The 27,775-nt window shown below is 42.2% G+C and overlaps 1 protein-coding gene across 9 annotated transcripts in view; it reads right to left on the minus strand.

Moving 5' to 3' along the window:
* LOC118820125 (transcription factor 4-like) overlaps window positions 1–27,775 on the minus strand; it is a 281,579-nt gene that overhangs the window by 122,584 nt on the left and 131,220 nt on the right. For 7 of the 9 annotated variants that reach the window (XM_036588268.1, XM_036588265.1, XM_036588264.1 and 4 more), the window contains one exon: window positions 13,638–13,699. In XM_036588268.1, coding sequence (XP_036444161.1) covers window positions 13,638–13,699 — 62 coding nt within the window. Of the gene's footprint in view, window positions 1–13,637; window positions 13,700–16,611; window positions 16,855–27,775 lie in introns of those variants that run through there. The other 2 variants (XM_036588270.1, XM_036588272.1) reach the window with 2 other exon arrangements.

The raw sequence follows: 27,775 nt of genomic DNA on the forward strand, positions 1-27,775 counted from the left end.
AGACAGAGACAGAGAGAAAGAGAGAGAGAGAGGGAGAGAGAGATGGAGGGAGATAGCAGCTGCTACACAAAGCTTGTCTGTCTGTGTTGGAAATGACTGATTGAGGGTTTCGTGTTACGATTGTCACGATCCACTCAAATCTTTCACAGCTTCAAGGAGAAAAAGCTGAAGAAGCTGAAAAGACTCCCGCAAAGCTTCACAGCTACAACGGCTCGGCACTGACAACAAACTCGCCCTTTAACCCCTCAGAATCAGAGTTAATGATAGCAAGAGCATGTCGTAATTTCATACTACAGCAGTGAACCCATTATAGTCGTTATATGTCTATGTAAAGTATTTGATGCTTTAATAAATCTAGTTTGATACCAGCTTCATATTTGGAACATCTGATACATGAAATGTGCGTTTTTTAATAACAAATTATTTGGTAGCCCATGTCAGTGATCAATGAGCAATAATCTAATATAGTGGCCAGTTAGTGGAAGCACAAGGTTGGTGTTTCTAATAAAGTGGCCGGTTAGTGGAAGCACAAGGTTGGTGTTTCTAATAAAGTGGCCAGTGAGTGGAAGCACAAGGTTGGTGCTTCTAATAAAGTGGCCGGTTAGTGGAAGCACAAGGTTGGTGTTTCTAATAAAGTGGCCGGTGAGTGGAAGCACAACGTGGGTGTTTCTAATAAAGTGGCCGGTTAGTGGAAGCACATTGTGGGTCATAGGAAGAACCACTGAGAGGAACCAAGACTCTAAAAGAGAACATATCATTCTCTGGGCCGTCTCATTTCGTGCAGTTAGAATACAAGTACGATAAGATCACAAGCGAGATTAAACAGACTCACTGAGATTGTGCAACGGAGAGACGCAGGAGATACGGCAGGTACTGAAGGCGTAAGAACAGATCAGCCCAACACGATCATGTGGCTAATAAATCACTGCGGTTACAGACAGCCAGCAACACATATGTATCTGAGCGTAGTGCACCCACATACATACTGCACACAGATGCCATTGGTCTAATAATACGCACAGCAATTATCTTCTGCGCATACCATTAGCCTGACACACACCTGAACATACCGCATGTTGATATATCACAAACACCCACACATGCACTCCAACACGCCGCGAGCGAAGCTGCTGATGTGACGCTCCTGCGGATCTGCCTCCAAACAGAAACGTCACCTTTTTAAGCACAAACAGCCTGAACTTTTAATCAGAGGAAGCGAAGAGCGCCTCGCTGGCACCTTGCCTGGACAACAGTGAAATCCGGACAACAGTGGTGCGTGAGTCCTTCTAATAAAGAGGCCAGTGAGCGGACGCACAAGGTCAGTGTTGCTAATAAAGTGGCCAGTCAGAGGAAGCACAAGGTCAGTGTTGCTAATAAAGTGGCCAGTCAGAGGAAACACAAGGTGGGTGTTTCTAACAAAGTGGCCAGTAAGTGGAAGCACAAGGTGGGTGTTTCTAATAAAGTGGCCAGTGAGTGGAAGCACAAGGTCAGTGTTTCTAATAAAGTGGCCAGTGAGCGGAAGCACAAGGTTGGTGTTTCTAATAAAGTGGCCAGTGAGTGGAAGCACAAGGTTGGTGTTTCTAATAAAGTGGCCAGTGAGTGGAAGCACAAGGTCAGTGTTTCTAATAAAGTGGCCAGTGAGCGGAAGCACAAGGTTGGTGTTTCTAATAAAGTGGCCAGTGAGTGGAAGCACAAGGTCGGTGTTTCCAACAAAGTGGCCAGTGAGCGGAAGCACAAGGTGGGTGTTTCTAATAAAGTGGACATTTAGTGCATGTGTGAAAGGCTTGATAAAAGCCAAGTATTCCTGTTAGCTTAGCTGTGTCACAAAGACGACTATGAGGTGTCTTACATGTGGATTAAAGAGTGTGTGTGTGTGTGTGTGGGTGTGGGTGTGTGTGTGTGTGTGTGTGTGGGTGTGTGTGTGTGTGTGTGTGTGTGTGTGTGTGTGTGAGAGCCCTCACACTGATTTTTTGGCTCTCGTCACCTAGCGGAACGTTAGCGGAGGAAGAGGAGCTGGATGAGAAGGAGCGGCAGGTGAAAAGAGGAACTCGAGCCTTTAGGCACGTCTTCACACACACACACACACACACACACACACACACACACACACACACACACACACACACACACACACACACACCGCGAATGGGCCTTTTTACAGCAGCGCTCTTAACAAGGGGCAATTAACACGTTAACATGCAACAGGGAGACGGAGGCTCCGAAAGACAAGCAGCCAAATGGAGGAGAGGAGCGATAAGCCTCTCATATCAAATCACCACCAGCGTAAGAATGAAAGAAAGGAAGACAGGAAAGAAGGAGAAGGAGGAGGTGGGGGAAAGGAGTGCGAGAGTGTGAATTGCCTCTTTTTCGCAGCCAAAAATAACCCGGTAAACATCTCGAGTCGAACTCCACAGCACAAACACCAAAATATGAAGTCTTCAACACCGACCGTTTACGGAGAAGAGCGTCACGGCAACCAACGAAACCAAAGCAAAGACTTCGTGCCGGATCTGAAGAGGTTATTTGGCAGGTATGCACTCAACGGTTTGTGCCACTTCGATGCCGCCGCAGAAAAAAAGACGCAAATTGTGGAAGAACTTTTTGATTGTGAGTTAAAATATTTAAATTGTTGGTGTGGGAACTATAAATAGCCCAATCTGATGTGGGTTTGATGTAAGTCCAATCAAATTCTGACCCTTTTTAACCCCTTAAAACTCCAGGCCCAATGCTAATTATCCAGTAAGTACATCAAAAGCAATGCAAGCTAGCTGAGAACTTGAAATTGTGCCTAACAACATCCCTCTACGCTAAAACAAAGTATGTTTTAGGCCACAACCTATCTATCTATCTATCTATCTATCTATCTATCTATCTATGTATCTATCTATCTATCTATCTATCTATCTATGTATCTATCTATCTATCTATCTATCTATCTATCTATATATCTATCATAAAACAGTGTCTCAGTCATCAGGCAGCGAATTCATAACCATTTCATGTAGGAACTTTCTGTGAGGGAGCTTTTAGAGGTGGACGTCTGGTTCCTATCACCACCACTGTGAACGGTTCTGACTTAGTAAGTTTATCTAGAACGGAGTAGTTCTGGGAGGAGTCTGTCCCAAACCCTAACCCCTAAATTTACACTTGTGACAATATTTTTTTTTAAATATTAAGTGAAGTCAAAATTCCATCCCATGTTTTAATGTCACTATCGAAACAGAAAGAGTTTCAGTCTGTTGGCGGAGACTTATTTTAGCCACGCCCCTGCATTTTACAGCAGGAAGTGAGGTTGCATCCCTGTCCTTCGTGGCCACATGGTGAGCAGTTAGATCCCATTGTTTTAAAATAAATGTGTCCCGAAGTCTGAAAATCAGTGTGGAACATTAGGTTTTAATAGAAATATGATTTTATGTGTGAACAGCTGTTCAAAGCTGTGTTTGCTAATCATGTAGTGGCGTTTTTTTGGCTCAAAATAAGCTACAATTGTCACTACCGAAACATAAGGGTAGAGTTATGACTGTTTTGGTACTGACAAAATGGAATGTTCAGTCATTTCTTTTAATAAAATATATGAAAAATAAGCTGTTTTGAATTTGTTCCCTGTCTGACATCATAAAAACAAATGCCTTTACACACTTCTGGCAATTCAGCCCGCAGCAGCTTAGCTCCGCCCACAAATACTGATGTTATAAGGAGTGTTTCAGCCCAGACTGCTGCTCATGTACATATTTCAGTGTCAAAGAAAAGGTAAAAACACAGCCTGTAAATCTGAGTGTGAATCTCAGTAAAACTGAACAGCTGGTTTGCTGCCCTGTGACTTTCAGTTTGGATGGAGGAGGTTTTGTTCAGTTTGGATTGCCTGCAAACTGTCATAGGAATGTGTGTGTGTGTGTGTGAGTGTGTGTGTGTGAGAGAGAGAGAGTGTGTGAGTGAGAGAGAGAGAGAGTGTGTGAGTGTGTGTGTGTGTGTGTGAAGGCTTCCCTTTGCAGAGATGAGAGATCCTTGTTTCTGATTGGTAGAAACAGACAGCCAATTAGCACTAAAACCAGCCCACAGCAGAGAAAAGACAAGCAAACAGCTGTGTGTGTGTGTTTGTGTCAGTGTGTGTGTGTGTGTGTGTTTGTGGTTATGTGAGTGTGTGTGTGTGTGTGTGCTTATGTGACTGTGTGTGTGTTTGTGTCAGTGTGTGTGTGTGTGTTTGTGGTTATGTGAGTGTGTGTGTGTGTGTGCTTATGTGACTGTGTGTGTGTTTGTGTCAGTGTGTGTGTGTGTGTTTGTGGTTATGTGAGTGTGTGTGTGTGTGCTTATGTGACTGTGTGTGTCTTTGTGTCAGTGTGTGTGTGTGTGTGTGTTTATGTGAGTGTGTGTGTGGGTGCCTATGTGAGTGCCTATGTGAGTGTGTGTCTTTGTGTCAGTGTGTGTGTGTGTGTGTGTGAGTGTGTTTGGGTGTGTCTATGTATGTGTATGTCTGTGTGTGTGTGTGTGTTTGGGTGTGTCTATGTATGTGTATGTCTGTGTGTGTGTGTGTGTGTTTGGGTGTGTCTATGTATGTGTGTGTGTGTTTGGGTGTGTCTATGTATGTGTATGTCTGTGTGTGTGTGAGTGTGTTTGGGTGTGTCTATGTGTATGTCTGTGTCTGTGTGTGTGTGTGTGAGTGTGTTTGGGTGTGTCTATGTATGTGTGTGTCTGTGTCTGTGTGTGTGTGTGTGTGTGTGAGTGTGTTTGGGTGTGTCTATGTATGTGTGTGTCTGTGTATGTGTGTGTGTGTGTGAGTGTGTTTGGGTGTGTCTATGTATGTGGGTGTCGATGTGTCTGTGCTGTTGTGTGTGTGTATTTTTTGTGGGTCTGTGTGTGCCTATGAGTGTTTTTGTGTATCTATGCGTGTGGTTGTGTGTGTTTGCATGCATGATTGTTTACATGAATGTGTGTGTGTGTGTCTAGGTGTGTGTGTGTGTTCTGCAGGATGTTGTGTTTCCTGGTTGGTAAGTTCAGTTCGTGCTGCTTATGGCCTTGACCATGACCAGTAATCTGATTTCTGCCTGACAACCCACTCAGACAACACACACACACACACACACACACACACCCACCCACACACACACACACACATTCCAGAGATGTCTCCACAGCAGGCTAAAGGCTAATGCTTTAAGCACACTTGCAGAAGATGTTTCCATTCCAGTGCTGCTCTCCAGCTGCACACACTCCACAACACATTCCCACATACTCACAACTGCTGTCCGAGCAAACGGACGCACAAATCTGCACTGACCACTCAGGACATCAAGAAAAAGAATCCTGCAGCCAAAAATAATTTGTGACCAGAATTACAGGAACTGAAACAGGGCTAATTACGCTGTGTTTGTAAGGAAAGGATCAGTCGCTCAGTGAGCTTTAAGTACACAATATTTTCAGAAAAGCTTACTGTGACGTAATTTATCACGATAATGATAAATATGATCATATTGCTCAGCCCTAAATGAGATTATAAATAATCAACATTTATAACAATAATCCACCAATAATTTATCATTTCAGGTCCTCCGCAGTTTTGCTCTCCGGCAGCTTATTAACACAGCGGACCACCTGATACCCCTGTGTGTGTGTGTGTGTGTGTGTGTGTGTGCTCATTAATATCTCAACAGAATCAACACGCACCACACATACCAATATACAGAGAGAGAGAGAGAGAGAGAGAGAGAGAGAGAGAGAAAGAGAGAGAGAGCTTAAAGCATTACACTCACATTGCAATTCCTCAAATCGAGAAAATGAATCAAATCTCAGTAATTGATTCTATTTGATTCTTTTGTTATGATTCAGAATCATTTTCAAAAACACCATAGCTGTGTTCCAATTCAGGGGCTGCATCCTTCAAAGGCTGCATTTGAAGGCCGACTGCATCACAGCGGCATGACTAGGCCATCATATGCGGCAGAGAAATGTGTTTTGTTCAAACCATTTCCGGATATGTTACTGTGCAATAAATAAATAAATAAATAAATAAATAAATAAATAAAATGTGCTTTAATATCAGCAACTCCTTCCGATACAAAAAGTAGTACCCTTTTGTGTTACAGAGCCATGAAGCTGTCCCAATATCAGGTTCAGCTCGCTTTTTCAATCCTAGATTAACCTGAATGTTGTTGTGTTCCAGTTAGTCTGTAAACCATTTCACAGTTCAGTTTGCTGAACTGCATTCTGGCCGTATTACAGAAACTGAAATCTGTAGTCCAACCTGCCAACCGAAAAGCTCACTTAAGGCCACTGGACACGTAGACTAGTATGCAAGTTAAGACCTGATGGGTCAAGATAAGTTTTTTTTCACAAATTTGTATTACAGAAGCAAAACTGATCTTAATTTAGGAATTTTATCTAATCTACTTTAGTTGACAATCAGCTGTCATGTCTGTTTCCCATATGATAAACTGTGATAAACTGTAAGTAGTGAATGCTGTGAGAGCGCCCCCTGCTGTTTATCAGAGTGTTGCCGCTCCCCAGTTTCAGTCTCCATTTCCTAAACGCTTTAGCCGAGCGCGCTAACGTTACTCCTCCTAATAAACAGACACACGTTCAGCTCCGTCTCCTCATTATTCACCACCATCACTGTAATATTTCATCATCAACATTAACACACGAAGGTGATCAGAGGGGCGGTGGAGATCGAGTCTGCAGCGTCTGAGATCTTTAAAACGCAGAGTTAGAAAAGAAAATCATCTCACAGTGAAAGCAGCGTTTTACAGTAGAAATAAATGGAGCTCATTATGCTGGTAGTGAACTATGCTGCTGACTCAGCTGCCTAAAAACCATAGAAACGGACCTTAAACAGAAGTGAGGACCCTGTTGGGGTTCATCCTAAAGTTAGGACAGGATTTAGGAGGTTTAGTCTAGTTAGGATGTTTGTGTGATGCTGTTTTCTTATCTGGAGTTCATGATGAGATTATGAAGGTAGGAACTGATATTCTGTAATAGATACTGTCCTGAATTCAGTCCCTACTGAAGTCGTCATGGAGACAGAATTTCAGAGTTAGGATGTAATGCGGCCCCCAGGTTGTGACCTCAGCGGCAGTTCAGAAGACACATGGTGGACAGAGATCTGACCACAGAAGGCGCACACACACACACGGCTCTGTGACGTATAAACCCTGTATTTGGCAGAGAGGCTGGTTTTGTGGATTAGCTCTCGCTGGTCTTCCCTGCTGCCCTCAAGACCCCCACACACACCAAGGTTCAGCTCTGATGCCTCAGGGGTCTGTGTGTGTGTGTGTGGTGTGTGTAGGGTCTGTCCTCCTGCTGCTAATCCCAAAGTTACCCATCACCCAACAGCGCCCTGAGCTCTGAGCCCCTATCGTTTCCAGCCCACCCTGCTGGAGGGACGATCTAAAGGTCACACAGAGGTCACGTCTTCGCTGGCCGCCAAGGCCAAGGGCAGCAGCCAAAGGTGTTGGAGCCAAAGGTGGCAGCTTTTCAGCCCAGACTGACCCCTACACACTGCTCTCAGTGCTTAGATTCATGCACCCATTCACACACACTTACCTTGTTACCCTGTTCTTCAATGGTCAGGACCCCCACAGGACCCCCACAGAGCAGGTACTTTTTGGGTGGTGGGTCATTCTCAGCACTGCAGTAACACTGACGTGGCGGTGGTGTGTTAGTGTGTGTTGTGCTGGTCTGAGTGGATCAGACACAGCAGTGCTGCTGGAGTTTTTAAACACTGTCCACTCACTGTCCACTCTGTTAGACACTCCCACCTTGTCAGTCCACCTTGTAGATGTAAAATCAGAGACGATAGCTCATCTGCTGCTGCACAGTTTGTGTTGGTCATCCTCTAGTCCTTCATCAGTGGTCACAGGACGCTGCCCACAGGACGCTGTTGGCTGGGTATTTTTGGTTGGTGGACTATTCTCAGTCCAGCAGCGACACTGAGGTGTTTAAAACTCCAGCAGCACTGCTGTGTCTGATCCACTCAGACCAGCACAACACACACTAACACACCACCACCATGTCAGTGTCACTGCTGAGAATGACCCAAATAATACCTGCTCTGTGGGGGGTCCATGGGGGTCCTGACCTTTAAAGAACCGGTACTAGAAACAGATGGACTACAGTCTGTAATTGTAGAACTACAAAGTGAAACTATATGGTCAGTGGAGCTGATAAAGTGGACAGAGTGTACATAAAAGGAGGTGGTTTTAATGTTATGGCTGATCAGTGTGTGTATATATATACCACATAGGCTGGGCTAGAGAGGTATAAAGCCCCCCAGCATTGGGCTGTGGAGCAGTGGAATTGTGTTCTCTGGAGTGATGGAGCTCCATCCAATACCTTTGGGATGAGTTAGGGTCCAGAACTGACCATCTAACATCAGTACCTGACCTCACTAATGCTCAATCAAATCCTCACAGCAATGTTCCAAGCCTTCCCAGAAGAGCAGACGCTGTTACTGCACTTCTGACTCCCTACAGATGGGCTACAGTCACCGTACCTGCACACCAGCAAGGTGGAGCTACAAGGGAGGGGTTTCTAATAAAGTGGACACGGAAAGTAGCTTCAAGAATCTCTCTCTGGAACGCCTTCAGCACACACAGCCCAGCTCCGGGAGCTCCGACGGGGCGACTCATCATGCTTGGGCACACGAGAGATTTGGCGGGATCCCAAATCGGCGGAAAAGGCCAAAGCCGAAGCTCCGCCAGGTGCACGGGGACGATTTCATTATTCATCATAACTCCGGAATAATGCATCTTCTGCCCGAATCACTTCCAGTAGCGCCGCTAGTTAGAAAACAAACTCAGAGCAATAAAAGACAACTTCTGCAATCCGGAATTTATACTCAGTCTCAGAAGGGAGACAACACGGTATTCCGGATGACGTCTTTATGAGCAGGAGCATTGACCGAGATCTAAACAAGCAATAAAACGTGGATTAAAAAAAAAGTTCCCAAAGCTGTGAGGGTGGGATGAGGGCCCCCTCCCTCAGGGCAAAAGTCCAGGCTGATGAGACTTAAGCCCGTTGAGTTTATCCGCTGCTCCCCTGAGGATTTCAGGGCCTTTTTTTCCCGGAACGCCACTTCGGTGTCAATCACAAACCAAGTGCAGTTGCAGGCGCGCACTCTTTCTGACGGCTCAGTCTTGTCAGCTTGTCAAAGAAAGATTAATTTCAAAGCCGGCTAATTTTTCACAAGTGACAAGACCCCAATTGACCCCTCTTTCAGTCTGAAAGCACCCCTACGGAAAATACGGGATGGTTTTTCTGATTTTTGGTGACTACGCAGCTCCAGCCTACGTCTTTTACTTTCTTTATTTTTGACTTTTTAAGAGTCAAACTACACGGAAATAAACCATTTTTGCTGGTTTTTGTTCAAAAACAACAGCTGTGTGAACATCTCATGATGAACGGATCACAGTCCGAAATTACCTTGGACAAAACCTTCTTGCATTAACTTGCATTAAAAGTTAAGAAGGTTTTATCCGTCTTACCGTTTCGGAGAAGTTTTTTTTGGACAGTGACAATATGCAACTAAGCGGTGAGCCGTCTACAATGTTATCCATCATCCCAAAACAAATGCAGCCTTTTTTCCAGGAAAACAAGGGAAAAAAAAGTGGAGAGATCCAGTGAAGACGAATCTGCATTTATCTTAACGGCAACTAGCAGCAATTAGCTCGCTACATAATGCTGCTCTCGAAACAAAACCGTCTCCAACATAGTACGTTCTTAAGCTGTAAAGGAAGTTAATATATAAGGATTTTTTTCCAAGTAATTTTGGACCATTTCTGTTCATTAATTATTATATTTAAACATAATTCCAAGGTTAACTGGACTTTTCAAATTATGCAAACAGGAAAAATGACAAAAATGGATATACAGGACAAAAGGGACACAGGAAAGTGTTTTAAAGTGGGGATGCTGGAAGTTTCAGCAGCACATATGTGATGTAAATGATAACATCATGCAAAATTTCTTTGGGGACTATTTTGCCTCACAACACCCTGCATGTCATGTATCCCTCCACCATGAATGGAGTTCCAAAATCTTCTCAGAACTATCATAAAACAGTGTCTCAGTCATCAGGCAGTGAATTCATAACCATTTCATGTAGTAACTTTCTGTGAGGAGGTTTTAGAGGTGGACGTCTGGTTCCCATCACCACCACTGTGAACAGTTCTGACTCGGCAAAGTTTCTATGAAGGGCACATTTCACACCAAACCACTCCGAATTACTCTGTTTACATCTTAACCATTTAATTATGAAGAAATTTTGAAAAATCTGTGGAATTCCTCCTTAAAATTATGAAATACATACATTATAACAGATGTCTCCAAACGTTTGGCTCTTACTGCAAGTGATCTGATCGTTAAAGTCAATTCACACTTAGCCTTCATCAGATACTCCCGGCTGCTCTCATCAGGAAGCTTCTCTCTGTCAGATCACATCGCAAAAAAAACAAGAAACAAAGACTCGTTTCACTCGTATATGAGAAAAAACTCAATATCTACAGATCAAACTCCTCTGTTTTGTATGCTATATGTGACGCTTTAACACACAGCCGGTTCCATATGCTTCCTCAGATGAACACATATGGCTGGTGAGAAAACCTACGAGACGGTCTACACACACTTCCGAGCCGCATACATTCAGATATTTCCATTACCATAACACATTAAAGAAGCCACCTGTTACCAGCGCCGGCCACGCAGCACACAAACGCCTTTATTTATTCATTTCTCTCTTTCTTATTTTAATATTTCTCACATGCGGAATCTGCTCTGCACCGAAAATAGCTTTGCGGGAAGTTAGAAGCATAAATAATAACACAGTTAGAGGAATCGTTTCTGAAAAAATATCAAATTCACCCAGTTTGCTCCCTTTCCTCTGAATGCAGACAGGCTTGCTGCTTTTTTTTAGTCTTGTACTGGAGCTATGAGGCTAATGCAGCTAAGAACTAACTACCCCAGTAATGAGCACGATGCTAACTGTGTAAATCATCAGGCATACAAGTTATCGCAAACAGAATCGCATGTCTGTAATTGATCAATCAACCAATCACATACTGATTTCCAATAAATGGAACCAATTTCATGATTAAAAAACATCACTCAAGTCCTTCTGGAAGTTTCAGATATGTCACTGACTGAACACGGGCAGCAGTGCTGCCGAACAATTTTCCATTCCACCTTAAAAGCTGCAGCAGTTACATTCTGGTGCCGAACAACTTTCCATTCCACCTTAAAAGCTGCAGCAGTTACATTCTGGTGCCGAACAATTTTCCATTCCACCTTAAAAGCTGCAGCAGTTACATTCTGGTGCCAAACAACTTTCCATTCCACCTTAAAAGCTGCAGCAGTTACATTCTGGTGCCGAACAATTTTCCATCCCACCTTAAAAGCTGCAGCAGTTACATTCTGATGCCGAACAATTTTCCATCCCACCTTAAAAGCTGCAGCAGTTACATTCTGGTGCCGAACAATTTTCCATTCCACCTTAAAAGCTGCAGTAGTTACATTCTGGTGCCGAACAATTTTCCATTCCACCTTAAAAGCTGCAGCAGTTACATTCTGGTGCCAAACAACTTTCCATTCCACCTTAAAAGCTGCAGCAGTTACATTCTGGTGCCGAACAATTTTCCATTCCACCTTAAAAGCTGCAGCAGTTACATTCTGGTGCCAAACAACTTTCCATTCCACCTTAAAAGCTGCAGCAGTTACATTCTGGTGCCAAACAATTTTCCATTCCACCTTAAAAGCTGCAGCAGTTACATTCTGGTGCCGAACAATTTTCCATTCCACCTTAAAAGCTGCAGCAGTTACATTCTGGTGCCGAACAATTTTCTATTCCACCTTAAAAGCTGCAGCAGTTACATTCTGGTGCCGAACAATTTTCCATTCCATTTAAGGTGGAACGGAAAATTTGGATAATAAGTTAACTCCGGCCTCGTCAGAAGGTGTTCATAGGAATCACCATTAGCTTAGTACTAACAAACTACTATAGGGACACTAGCAGAAGTTAGCATCATCGCTGAGGTGGTACTTTTATCTACGAATGTGGACGAAGAAGCGAAACCAAGGCAGCTCCTACTGTTTCGCTATGCTAACGTACTTCTGGCTGATCAACTACACTATTTCTTCATGTCAAGCGATACAGAAATCGTAGTTTGGTCCAGAGACTGACCAAACATATGGCTATGAGTGTATGTGAGGTATTTGGTTGCTAACAGAGTAGCTACAGCGTGAAACTCGGGGACAGAGGAAGGTACGAGTGAGATGACTGCAGTATTTGCTCAAAAAGTGACTAAATTATTACTAAGACTGTAGCGTATCATGCAATCTCTGTGTAGCCCCGCCCACTAACGACTCACTCTTGAGGCGCAGGGTTTAAAATCAGCCTTAAACAAGCTGGAGACTAAACAGGAATTAAGACATGAAGAGATCAGTCCGGAAAAGGATGGCATGCCCACTCCAGGTAAGGGGAGAGGAGCTGCCCCAGGTGGAGGAGTTTAAGTATCGGGGTCTTGTTCACGAGTGACGGGAAGAGGGATGGTGAGATCGGCCACAGGCTGGGACAGGCGGCAGCAGTAATGCGGTCACTGTACCAGACTCTAGTGGTGAATAGGGAGCTGAGCCATAAGGCAAAGCTCTCTGTTTACCGGTCAGTCTATATCCCAACCCTCACCTGTGGTCAAGAGCTTAGGGTAATGACCGAAAGAACGAGATCGCAGATACAGGCGGTGGAGACGAGTTCTCTTCGCAGGGTGGCGGGCTATGCTCTACTGACAGGGTGAGGAGGTTGGTCATCTGGGAGGAGCTCGGAGTAGAGCCGCTACTCCTCCACAGTTGAAGCCAGTTGCGGTGGTTCAGGCATCCGATCAGGATGCCCCCTGGCCACCTCCCGGTGGGGGTTTACCAGGCACGGCCTACTGGGACGAGACCCTGGGGTCGTCCTAGGACTCGCTGGAGGGATTATATCACCAAGTTGGCCTGGGAGCGGCTCGGGGTACCCTGGAATGAGCTGGAGGGAGTTGCGGGGGACAGGGTCATCTGCTTTTCCCTGCTCTCCCAACTGCCACCGTGACCTTAGTTGGATTAAGCGGCTACTGCAAGTAAACCGAGCGCGGCTCCACTTCCAATAGCTCTGCCCATTTTCTGCATGGTCCTCCAATGTTTTGCAACGCCCTCCTTCTAATGCATATGCATGCGGAAGAGAATGCATTTTTCCATCCGACCCGCACTTTTAGGCTAATGCAACGGTCTTGTCTATATCGCAGGCGGGCAAAATACAGAATATTTGCACCTGAAACCGCCGCAAAAGGCGGAGTGCATCGGCCCCGTGTATGAAATCCTGCTGACGAAGAAGCACATATAGTTGCTGCTACAGAAACCCCACATACAGTTGACCCTGGTCAAGTTGCATTTGCTCGATTTTCTAAGTGCATGTATTCAGTTCGTGCATTCAACTGTTATTTTTCAAAAAGAAACAATGAATTCATCCATTCTGAGATGCTGCTGAGCTGCTGCCCTGCTCATAATTGTCCCTTTCGGACACAGCCCAGTGACCACAGTGACCACCAGTGGGTGAACGTGGAAATCGTGAGTGTGAGTCTACGTTAAAAAAGCTCGGACGTGGAGAGAAAGCGGAACGGTACCTGATGGCAGCCGTGCAGGTTTGAGTCCCGTCCATAAGAGTACGGCGCTCTCTCTGTTTTACCTGTTGAGAGAGAGAGAGAGAGAGAGAGAGAGAGAGAGTCAGTCATTAGGCAGCAATTTAACACCTGCAGCTGGGAAGCACAGCGACGTTTTAACGCACTTACACCCTAAAGCCGATCCAAAGAACGATCTCAGCAAAGCGAAACACACCCACAACAACGCAAAATAAAAACGTTCTCGTCCAAATTGCACCTGGTGTCATTATAAAAGGTGCTGCCACAGGTTGGGAAGATTTTACACAGCAAGTAGCTATCATGGTGAAGGTGAAGGAGCTTCCTAAAGTTCTCACGGAGAACACCAGTAAGCTACACTCAAATGGAAAAAGTTACAGAGCCCTAGCAAAGACCTTGCAGAAACATCCCTGTCAGAACAGCTAGTTCGATCATATGCAAATGGAAAGTTCATGGAAGCACAACTAATCATCCCTGGACAGGTGCTCCACGCAAGATCTCTCTCTGAGAGAAGCCAACAGTTCCTTAAACTCTATAGTTCAGCTCGTCATGCTTGGAGAAAGAAAGCTTTCTTGAATAATCCCAAGAACATCTACAGCGAAGCATGAAGGTGGTAGCATCACAATATGGTAATCTATGTTCCGGGAGATATTAGTGGCAGACTTAATCTAATGGCTAACATCGAGTGATTTTCAAATAGGTTCTACACAGAACCATATACAAAACATTACTATGTCAAGCTTGTATACAATAGAAGAACCCTTTTTGGTGCTATTTAGAACCATTTCCAAAAACACATTCTCCTTCAATCTGAAGCAGTTCTAGAAACAACTCATATTTGTAAATAGTTCTGCTGTTGTTACAATGTCAAGCTTATCTACAACAAAAGAACCTCTTTTTGGTGCTATATAGAACCATTTTCAAAAAGGTTCTATACAGAACCATATACAACACATTCGCCTTCAATCTGAAGAACCATTTAAGCATGAAATGGTTCTACATGCAACTTATGGTTCTAAATAATTCTACTATTGTTACAATGTCAAGCTTACATACAATAGAACAACCCTTTTTGGAGGTTTTTCAAAATGGTTCTACATAAAACTTTTAAAGACTTTCCTATCTTTTTTAAAGGGGTTCTGTACAGAACCATATGCATTCTACCTCAATCTGAAGAACTATTTAAGCATGAGGTGATTCTACATGCAACTCACGGTTCTGAATAGCTCTGCTACTGTTACAAAGTCAAGCTTATTTACAGTTAAAGAACCCTTTTTGGAGGTTTTTCAAAACGGTTCTACATAAAACTTTTAAAGACTTTCTCCCTCAATCTAAAGAACCATTTCACCACGCAAAGAACAATTTAGGCATGAAATGGTTCTATGCACAGCTCATGGTTCGAAATACGACCATTACCTTTGCTAAAGAACCCCTGAAGAACCATCTTTTTTTAAGAGTGTATGTGAGGGTAGTGCAAACTGATAAAGAAACTTATTTAAAACATTTCGGAAAGCCTCTTGTCCCAGAACTTGGAGGGACAAGATGGTGCGATGGTTGTCAGTAATAAAGGTATGTCCAGGTGCCCACTGTCGGTCTCACAGTGTAAGATGAACGGGCAGAGAGGGATTAGGGAAGAGATGGACCCGGTGATGTAGACAGAGATAGATGTTCTGCACTCACACCCAGAAACAGAGCTTTATCAAACCCTCCAGTGGAGGCACTTAATTATATATGAACACATGCTGCACTGGAAGCTGGATTCAGAGCCAGACACACACACACACACACACACACACACACACACACACACACACACACACACACACATAAATCAGACATAAACTTACACATGTGAATACCATACAATATTTCCTTCATTTATATCTATATACCATATATACACCAATTACTACCTACACATTAATACATATATATATAATTATGTATATACAGTAAATACTAATTAACAGCTTTTACCCTAATATATAACTAATATTTTAATGACTTATACATGACCTATACACTACTATATAACCTTTTCGCTGATATATATAAACCAAATAGGCTACTAATCAATAACCATTTAACGAAAATATAACCTCCATACTAATATATATAACCTATTTATTAATATGCAATCTATATAACAATACAAGACTTACACATTAATAAATAATCTATTCACTGATATATAAAACATGTAATAATACATAACCTATTCACTATTACATTACCTACACATTAATAACTAGACTATTTACTATTATTACCTATTCACTAAGATACAACCTTCATGATAATATATAACCTACACTAATATATAACCTATTCACTGGTATGTTAGCCATATGCTAATATTTAATATACACTAGTGTAATCCCTAAAAGATCACAGTCATTTCGTATTCACAATTTTCTGGCTTGAAGCTCATTGAAACAAGATTGTATACCTTCAATTCATACTACAGTTGTGTTTGTAAGTGAAAGAGGATTTGAATTTGATTTGAATTTGATTGGAAATGTTACATATTTGCTGTTTTTGTCATTTTTTTACTTCAAAACAAGCAGAAAATTCATACAGAATGGAAAAGTAACACATTATGTAATTATGTAACTGCATGTAAATAAAAAATATAAATAATAATGTGTATTAAATGTATGTAAAAATAACACAAACTATTTTTTCAAATAAATTCCACGAATAGGGGATTGCAACAGTTGGAATAATGCCACTTGAATGTTACACAAACATTACATAACAACTGAAGCCGCCTGCCACACACACACACACACACACACACACACACACACACACACACACACACAATGCAAGTTTTGTCCTAACAGCAAAAAACACCCATCTGTTTATACTGCGAACACAAATCTACTTCATCTTCAAAAAAAATTATTAAATAAGTACATTTAGTACACCAAAAACAGTAAACAAAAAAGTGTACTCTGACCACGGGAAAGTGCAAGGCAAGAATGATTTACAGCGCATTTCTCCCCCACTCCAACGGTTACTCTTCCTCCGATATCCCTCTTTCCTGGCCTGCCACTTTTCACTAGCACACCAAATCCACATTAATCCGCACATCTTCTGCTCCGGAAGTGGGAGTGAAGTCCGGCTACAGTGTGGAACAGGACAGGAATGCCCCGGACCGCCATCGCTGCAGCGAAAACTCGCATATTTGGAACAGATGCTGAAGACCAGACACTCTCTCTTTTTTTACCCTCAGTTTTTTTTTCATTGGAAAACGAATAAACCGGTCAAATCCAGGCATGTAAACATGCATCAGTGATCTGAGGGTGGTGATTCAACTCCACTGATCTTGGAATATTAATAAAGTATAACAGATTGTAAGAACATTCAGTAAAATATACACAAATGTTTTGGCCAAAGGTTTTTAATTAATTTGTTTGTTTATCTATTTACTTATGCTTTATAAAATCACAATCTTTTCATGTCACAGTGGTTTGACGTTACCATTTGAATATAAAATTACTTGAAGAGAAAAGTGAAAACACCCATCTTGGTCTTCTTTGCAAAAGAGCTGAAAACTCTGCAGGACCTAGAGTACACCCCTGATGCACACCGACTCTCGATTCTTTTTCTTCCTCATTTTTGGCTCAAATAAAACTCTCAGATAATTTTATTCTTTATTTTTATCTGCTTTATCAGATCTTTATCTTTTTATGTCTCAGTGGTGTAAAGTTACCATTTGAATGCAAAGATTGAAAAATGTAAACACCCATCTCAGTTTTCTTCATGAAAGCGTTAAAAACTCAATAGTACACCCCTGATGCACACCAACTCTCTCAATTCTATTTCTTGCTAATATTTTGGCCAAAATAAAATCCTCAGGCTATTTAATTATTCTTTATGAGATCATAATCCTTTTATGCCACAGATGTGTAATGTTATCATCTGAATATAAAATTACTTAAACAGAAAAACGTAAACATCCGTCTTGGTCCTTTTTGTAAAAGCGTCAAAAACTCGACAGGACCTAGATTACACCCCTGATGCACACCAACTGTTTCTTAACTGTTTCTTGTTAATTATTTGTCAAAAATATAATTATCAAGCTATTTATTTATTATCAGATTATGATCTTTTCATGTCATAATAGTGTCGCATTACCATTTGAATGCGAAGTTACTTAAAGAGAAAAATGTAAACACCCATCTTGGTCCTCGATAGGACCTAGAGTACACCCCTGATGCATGCCAACTCTTTCTTGCTCATTTGGCCGAAAAAAACTTCTCAGGCTATTTATTTATTTATTTATTTATCATCAGATTATGATCTTTTCATGTCATAATGGTGACATGTTACTATCTGAATGGAAAGTTGCTCAATGAGAAAAATGTAAACAATCATTTTGGTCCTTTTAAAACCTCAATAGGACCTACAGTAGACCTCTGATGCACGCCGACTCTTAACGATTCGCATTCCATAATCTGCTTACCATTTTTGTTGGCTAATATAAAATCACTGCATGGTACATTATTATCTACTCAGCCGCAGAGCTTATTTTAAAACTGCCTTTCTGTAATAATACAAATTCCCTCTGGTGTTTGCCTTTCACTCGACATGCACCGCTAAAATCACCGGTCATGCTATTTCTCTGACTCATGCTGAAGTTCCCCCGACTAAGAGGGCGTCCTCAGGACACGAATGACAACCTCTTATTAAATAAAAGTCCCTGTTAGCCGCGAATAACAGCGTTAGTCACAGATAAAGCCGAATAAAAGCTTGCAGTCCAGATACGGCGGGCCATTTCAAGCAGGCTTTGAAGAGCAGTGAAGATCTCGGCAGAATTTTTTTACTTATTTATTTATTTTATTTTATTTTTTTTTAGATGAATCAGATTATCATGAGAATTCACCAGCGAAAGCAACAACAGGCTTGGTCAGCGGTTATTTTTCTCGGTGTTGTTATTTTCTTGTGGTTTGAGAATGAAGTTATTCTCAAGAAAAAAGCAAAGATAAACAACAGCAAACATTAAAAAAAACTGCACAGCAGTCTTTGTGTCCAGCTGCGGATCATCTCTGTCATTAGTACGTGTTACTCTCGCTGCGGATATAATACATTTTCCCACCGGAAAGTGCTGACGCAGAGAAAGCAGAAGTTGCGTTTCTGCTTGTTTCGGTCCTCCAGATCATTGCGCTAATAAATCGTGTTGACAAAATGAAGATTATTTTGGCTTTATCACATTTATCCACACGTGTACGGCTTGTTCCGGGTCCTGCTAAGCCAGGGGAAAAAAAAAAGGAACGGGACCTCGGCTCTGTTCGCTAACGGAAACAAAAAGAAATCTGTGGTTAAAGGAAAAAAGAAACAAAATTTAGGCTAAAATCACGCTGGATGGTCTTTAAGAGGAGTAATTACGGCCTCGAGGGGGCCGGGATGAACCCTGCTTTTTACGCCAAGCTGCGATCGAGGAGGCAGAATTAACGCAGAAATGGCACCTTATCGGTCCCGCGGAAGGTGCCGCTCATAATCGTCTTTCAGATGAGCTTAGCGCGAATAACATGCACACTGACACGCGTACGTCAGGCGCGCACACACACACACACACACACACACACACACACACACACACACACACACACACACACGCACATACCTCACCCAGCCAGAACTTAGACAGTGCCAGACTTTTCAACCCGGGGGTGGGGGGTGGGGAAGAAAGAGAAAGAGAGGTACTCGAGATACAGTATCTTTGAGATGTGGTCACATCACAAGACGGATATTTCAGTCACTAACTGTACTGCTGCACATTGAGAGGTGTAACCTATATGTATATATATATATATATATATATATATACATATATGTATATATACACACATACATACATTCATGTAATGAATGAGAATTCAAAAATAAATGTTTTTGCTTTGTAATTAGTTTCATATATAATTACTAATTACTTATTATAAAGCAAAACATTTACTTCTGAATTCTCATTCATTACATGAATGTGCATGTGTATATATACATATATATATATACATACTTTTTATGCTTGTTACATATTGAAACTACTTGTGTGTGTGTATATATGTATATATGAGCACTGCCATTGTAAAACTTTGTCCCACATTAATTATGTATATTGATAATATGTCCTATTTGTGTTTTTATATATATATATATATATATATATATATATATATATAAAATATAAAGTGATATGTTACATATGTCATATAAATATGTGAGTATTTATATGTAATGATATGTCTGAATTATAACATATATGATAGTAATAGTATAATATATATAATATATAAGTATCTATATGTAAAGACAGGGCTCATATGTAGTGCAACTGTGCAATTATCTATATGTAATATGTGCCATATGTAATATAAATATGTAAGCACCCCTATGTAATGATAATAAGTCCCATATGTATTACATGTATGTGAGTATCTGTATATGATGTGTCCCATATATACTCTATATGCAGTACTATCATAAGTGCCTATGTAATAATAATAATAATTGGTACTTTATGTATTTTATAGATGTAAATATCTATATGCAATAATATGTCTTGTGTATATTATATATGTACTTATACAGTTGTATGCAAAAGTCTGAGCACCTCTGGTCAAACTGCTTGCTGCTGTTGATTTCCTGAGTGTAAATAAAAGAACATGTCCTCTACAATTCTAACGCACAATTACTGTTTAGTTACTGAATTGAACATTTTTGGGAAATTAAACACAAAATGTGTGTGTTTTCTTTTTTAACCAATATGTTGAGGTCAGCACATTTTGCAAAAATGTCATGGAAATCATCAAAACGTCATCTGACTGGGCCGCATCACTTAACTGTTTTGTTTTGTTCCTATAAGTCAGCCCTGCTGTCTTCAAAATGTGCAAAAACCAACACACACACACACACACACACACACACACAGACAGACACACACACACACACACACACACACACACAGCTGCAGTGAGATCTCGCGTCGTGGAGTTTAAGCGCTAATGGCAGTCGCTCAGCTCCAGAGAGCCTGAAGACGAGCTGAAACTCGTCGACACAGAAGGCCTCGCTGCGTCAGACCGGTGAACGTAAGATGTGGGCAGGAAAACAACACAATCGCACCGCACAACATCGAATCATCATTCAATTTATAAGATCAAAAGGACGCTGGTGCAGTCTTTCTTACTAACGTTGGACACATTCTCTCCTCTGACAGGCGGATTAAAGCTGCGTCTCTAGAAAAACGACAACCATCTGCCATTCCTTAATGCGTTCTAATAATATATACCATCATTCGGAAGGCAAATTAAAAACGGGACGCGCAGGTGAGGCTGTAAACTGGGGTGAAATAGACGATATGAGTTTTTATAAGGGCGTCTTCATTAGTGGGTTTGGCAGAAATACAAGGGGAACATTGAAATTAATGTAAAGGGCAATGATTATGATTTTATTTGCACATTTTTAAATGAAATAGCACTAAATAAATAAAGAATAAAGAAATAAAAAAAATCTGTACACCTCACATTATCTTCTATATACATATATATATATATATATATATCTTGTGGAAGAAAACCTCATATGTCCAAAATATAACTTCACAGGAGAAGGAAAAAACCTACTATACTTTTAATGTAAGTCAATGGAACCAGACGTCTTTCCAAGTTGTTTTGGGCCGTTTCTTTTAGTCCATTCTTCATGAAATTTGCACATAATATAAAGGACAACAGGCATTTTCACATTATGTCAAAAACTAAAAATATGTGTAATATCTTATATTTTATTACTATTACCATTATAAACCCTTTGTGCATATTATAATGTTATTATTAATATTATATACTACTTAGTTAATTTATTTTCACCAAATTCACTGCTGTACACTGGAAATGTTGTTCTATGATGTTCTGTTATTCGCTGGACTAACTATGCGCACTAAAAAGCATCATTTCTTTGGTAACTAAAAGAAAAACATCATCCTCCGTGTCTGTCAGCGGCAGCGCGGCCTCCAAATGAACAGCCGTGAGTAAGAAAGCCTCCTGACGGCGAACGGCTCGCCCTGTTTTGTTCTCTCGGCGTCGAGGAGAAAACAAATATGGAACGGCTCCAAGTTGCCCCGGCGGTGCGGCAGCCTCCCCTTTTTAATCCTGCTTAATATTTGATGCCTCGTCCAGGCTCGGGAGCGCACGGCGCGCTGCCTCGGGGAGAGAGTCCTGCGGTCAGAGCGCTGCCCTGCACACGCTGACCCCTCAGTAAGACGCACGGCACGGACATCATACACACACACACACACAGCATCACACCCAACTCACAGTGTCAGTCTCTGACCTCACGATTCCTTACAATGTGATTCAGTGAATCATGTGATCTCACATTTCTCCATTTGATTCGATTCTTTTTGCTCAAAACCAAAAATCCAGTGAATGCACTGGAGGTAGTGTTTACACTGCACTGGAACAGACAAGAGAAAACAATACAGTGAGATGGTTTTTTTGTGTGTAAATAGTGCAAACTTTAATGAATATTATAATGAATATTATAACTGATTCTGAAAGTGAGCTGCAGTTGAATCCCCACTTCCAAATCAATACTTCACCTCATTTTAGATGTAGTAGATATTGGGGTATATACACATCTGCTTATAAGAAGTATTACGAAATACAGACCACTGTCAATTTCAATGTCCTTTTTAGTGACCTTTACACAATAAATATTAATGCTACATTATAATTCATATCACTTTTATTACACAGATGTAAGTGTGGGTATACAGAATTTTAATACATTTTAAAATGTGTGTGAAATACTGACATATACATATATATATATGCATGTGTTTTGTTCATTTTTTTTAAGTGAAAATAAGTTAACACATCCTCTACTTCTGCATTTTAATGCAGAATTAGTTTAACATATTTGGGGAAAAAAAAACAATGTGGCCTGTGGAAAATTTCATATTTTATGTTCTATTGTTTCCAACATATTAAACTCAGTACACAGAAATTGTGCAAGAATATTTGCAATTAAGCATATTCTCTTGTAGAGGATTACTTATTTTTATAATTAGAAAATCTACAAAACATGGAATTTGAACAGGATGCCTAAATATTCATATATATCATTTTTCAGTTTTTGACATAATTTGAAAATTCCTTTTGTCCTTTACCTTGTGAGTAAAATTTAAGATGAATGGACCAAAAGAAACGGCCCAAAATGACTTGGAAAGACGTCTGGTTCCATTGACTTGCATTAGAAGTGAAGCATGTTTTTCCCTCTCCTGTAAAGTTACCATGGCAGCAAAGACAAAAATGTCCTTTATATATGTTGATATAAATAAATGTAAAGAGATTTTATCCTAGGCTTTATTCTATGGATTTTTGCATTTATTTCTGGATAAAAATATAAGACGGATCATGTATTGAAATGTTGTATTATTATAAGACAAAGCAAAGAATCTCCACACTTTCACACAGCCAGAATTTCAGCCATCGCTTTTAAGCGTTTTCAAACCGCAGACCTGCAGACGCCGCGACTCAGATGGCGGCAGGAGGAGGGAAGCCGGCTGGACGCAGGTGCGTCTGTCAGCCAGCCAAAACACCCGGGCCGAAGGAAGAAACTCGGCTACGCTGGATAACAGCGTGTTCAACACCGTCGGAGCTTCTGCCAAACAAGCGTCAAATATCTGCACCCGCAGCCGTTATTACTACAGCTCGTATCGGTATTTATAGCTCACGTACACACCTACCGTCCACCGCGCTGTTACTCTCACACGCATGGCCATAAAGACACTTTAACACCGACCAATTAGGAGTGAAGTAGAGACGAATACTTATAGTAGCAGCACTGCAAATCAAGTACTTTCTGATTTGATGCATTTCCCAAAAATTAAGACCCAAACTCAGGTAAAATCAAAAACAATGTACTTATATTTTGAAATAAAACGTATTCCGCTAAATAAAAGTCCTGACAATCCACGTGGTCCTCGCATAGGTGGCGTATTCGTACTAATTACTAATTAAAATTAAATATCAAAGAAACAATTAATGAAATAATCGAGCGAGAAATGGGGGGAGAAAAAAGATTTTTTAAAAATAAAAGTTGTCACAAGCATCCGTAAAGTTCTGCGGCAGAAACTTGTTGAAAAATAAATAAGCGGAGGGCGTGCGTGGGTGGATGGCTCAGACATCTTAAGTGGCGACTGATTAAAAAATAACAGCCATGTCACATTCGGTCCTTTGAAAGCCTTCGCATCACAGGAAAGCGACCTTAGGCTCTGCCGCTGAGGGACGGCAGGCTGAGCAGGTGCGGCGGGCTTCGGCTTTTCTGCCGAGCGTGCGGTACACATGGAGAGAGAGAGAGAGAGGGGGAGAGAGACAGAGGGAGGGAGGGTATTTATATACAGTGCTAGATCTATTTCTATACAAACGATCCTGTTTTACATCAAGTCGCACCGCGTCGCACCTCTCGCTGAACATCTCCTAGTCGTTTGTGTCGCTTGTGTCGTTTTCCATCTTGGGACAAACTGGAAAACGAACAGGGTGGCGTTTCCGATATTTTGGCCCATTTCCGTTCTCGGGCCGGACAAAGTTTCACACTGGATTGGCGGATAATCCCACTGTAAATACATTAGCCTGGCCGTTTTTTGCCCCGTGATCCAGCAGTTTAAGACCACTTCTGGCAAAAGCACCCCCCATCCCCAAATTTCAGGCCACCAATTTGCAGTTTGCCGCTTTTAGTTTCTGCGAGGAGGGAAGAAGGGAAAGGCAAGGTAGCATTTTCCTTTTTCCCTTTCCTTTCATTTTTTTTTTCCTTTGCGGAAGACGAGCCAAAAACACGTTGGCAACTCCCGGCAGAGCGATGGAAGTGAACTTGGCACACAGGCAGCCTGAGAGAGGCCCTGATTGGTCAAGGTCGTGGTGTGGAGTTGGTGGGGGGGGTTTGGAAGTGGGGGAGGGGGGTTTGGGCGTATCGCTGTGTTCCCGTGCCAAGTTCAGATTTAAAGACGCTCGCACGGAGATGGGTGTTTTATTTATTTATTTATTTATTTCTACGTCAAGCCCACTCAGACGAGACCCTGTTAGCTCCTGTTCTTATCGGGGGCTTTAAAGCGCTCTCCTCTCCATTATCGGGTCCAAAAGCGGCTAATCCGGGATGGGATTGATCGCTTTTTTGGGTCGTTTTTTTTTTTTATTATTATTTGCGTTTTCTTCCCTGTTCCTAAAGCGCGTGGCATCGAGCGCGGCGCCTTTGTGGGTGTAAATATAGCCGGTGAAAAGCAGGAAAGGTGTTCGGAGAAGGTGGCAAAAGGAGAAGGGTTAAAAAGAGCTGGCATCTGTGCGCTTTCGGGGGCTGGTGATGGTGGCAATGGTGGTGGTGGTGGCGGGGCGGAAGGGGGGGGTGGAGGCAACCGAACAGCACAGACATGAATCATTCTTCGTGATACAACGGTTTCCATGACATCAACGGGCAACCTTCCAGAAACTCCGACCAAGTCTGAAAGGTGCTGGAGGAGAAAGACGGCGTGGAAGGAGACAGGGAGGGACGTTAGCGCAGTGGAGAGACTGTCCTCCTTCAGGAAAAAAAAAGCAAACAAAACAAGTCGTCGCATCGCGAATGAATTTTGTGCGTCGGCCGACGAGCAACAAGCCACCGGTGCCGAATCTCTGGAAGGGGAACAATCGAATAAATCAAAACGTCAAATAAACGGAATGCCCAGACGGGCATTTTTTTTTCTTCTTGTAGTTTTTCTTCTTCTTGTAGTTGGAGGTGTTTTTTTTTTTTTCCTTTTCCCTCCGAAATGCTATTGATAGGCAATAGACGGCCTACGAATTAAAATTCAGCAGAGGAGCTTCGAGAGCTGTGTACTTGTTAAGTTCTTTTGAATGCGCTTGATTACATTCTAGGCAGGCGTCCCGATGCAAAACAGCCCCCATTATCCAACCCGCCCCCCCCACACAGACACACACACACACACACAGACACACACACACAGACACACACACCCTCTACCTCGTCCGCAAATCAATATACCAAAAAAAAAACAACAAACAACCGCGCCGCAGACACGTACGCAACCGCGGAAGCGCTAATCGGACGGTGTACCTTCATTAGGAACATGGTGCATGTGCGCGTTACGTGGCAGGCGAACACACGAACGCTTAAACACACACAAAGACAGGAGAGCACCTGAGTTTCCTCTCCGTCGCCGGGTGGTGTTCAGGGTTTGAACGCGTTCGCTAATTTGGCACGCTCGCTCAGACGGGAAATTAACCCCGTCGGCCGCCGCGGGTTTTGGCGCCGGCTGTAAAAAGTTGGCGTTCGGGAGATGAAACGGCGGGGAAATAAAGTTGGAACGGGATTCGTGCGCATTGATAGCTGCGTCTGCGCGTGTTTGTTCGAGAGAGAAACCTCCGCAGCCGCCGCAGCCCTTTTTTCTTGGCACGCTGACAGCGCGCTCGGTGCCAAGCCCCTATGGCTAGAAGTACTAAAAGACGCATAAGGATGGCATTAGAGCTCAAATCGTCTCCTCTCATTCACCCGCCGCCGCCTGCCAGAGCAGGATTCGACTGCTTTTTTGGCTCGTCCGCGCCCTTTCTTTGCCCTCTCCCCAGTCCCGTTTACGATGTCCGCGCAGCTACCGATCGCCTCCACCTGAATTACCCCACAAACCCCCTTCGCCCGGCTCCTCGACTTCCCTCCGTTCCCTTTTGTTTCTCTCCTGCTTTCTTTGTCTCTGTTTTTATCGCGTAAACCCGAGACAAAGAAGCGCGCCCGCTTCGTCATGCTTTTCTTTCCCTTGTTCTCTTTTGTTTTTCCGAAGGATTTTGAAGCGCGATCGACAATACCTGACGCGCACAATGCGCTTCGGTAAGACGCGGACGACGAGTCTAAAACCCCAAAACAGGCGCACAATGCTCTCCATTGTGAGAGGCAGAAAAACAACACAAGAAAGAAACAAAAAAACGACAGCGCGGGGCTACTTACACCACCGAAATCCCGAAAAACAAAAAGAAAGAAAACGAGACAGAAGGCATTATAAACAGCAAACACTATTTAGCTGAGGAGGGAAACAAAGGAGGAAGCGCTGCGCTGAAAACGCGCCCAGGTTTTTTTGCCCACCTGTCTCGAGTCGCCCGTTTTGCTCCTCCATTTTGCCCTCTTGTTTTTAGTCAGCGCACTTTTGTTCGCTCATCTTTGCTCTTGTTTATTTACAGTCGTTTTCACTCGCAAATTTTTGTTCACCCCCTTTTCGCTTTACCACCTTTCTTCACCCGTTTCCGCTCGCCTGTTTTCGTTTACTCGTTTTGTCCGCCTGTGTTTGCTCACCCGTTTTTACTCACTCACTTTTGCTCACTCGTTTTGCTTACCTATTTTTGTTCACTTGTTTTTCATTTTTGCTCAGTGGATTTTGCTTGGCTGTATTTCTTCACCTGTTTTAACGTTTGCCCGTTTTCGTTTGCTCACTTTTGCTCTCCAATTCTGCGTACCCATTTCGTTCACTCATTCTGTCCGTCTGTATTTGCTCACCCGTTTTTATTCATCCTTCTTTGTTCACTTATTTTTGTTCTCTTTTTTCTGCTTGCACATTTTTGTTCACCCAATTTTGCTCACCTGTATTTGTTCACCCGTTTTTATCTACATGTTGTTGTTCAACTGTGTCCTTTGCCCGTTTCGCTCTTTCGTTTTTGCTTGACTGTTTTTCTTCTTGTGTTTTTGCTTGCTCACTTTTGTTTTTGTTTGTTTTGGCTCATCTGTTTTTATTCACCTGTTTTTGCTCACCCGGTTTTGTTTGCTAACATTTGTCCTGTTTTTGCTCACCCATTTCTGTTCACCGTTTTTTGTTCACCTGGTTTTCTTGCCCTTTTTTGCTCATTACTTTTTGCTTGACTGTTTTTCTTCACCTGTTTTCACTCGCCCTTCTTGATTCACTTGGGTTTGTTTAGCTACTATTTGTTGACCTGTTTTTGTTCATCTGTCCTTGTTCACCTGTTTCTGCTCAACCACTTCTTTTTACTTGTTTTAGTTCAACTCATTTCCTCGCCCATTTTTGTTCACTTTTTTTTTTTGTCTGTTTTTGCTCACCTGTTTTTACAGGCCCATTTTTGCTCGCCCCTCTTTAT

This window comes from Colossoma macropomum, unplaced genomic scaffold (assembly GCF_904425465.1).
Source record: "Colossoma macropomum unplaced genomic scaffold, Colossoma_macropomum, whole genome shotgun sequence".
Lineage (NCBI taxonomy): Eukaryota > Metazoa > Chordata > Actinopteri > Characiformes > Serrasalmidae > Colossoma > Colossoma macropomum.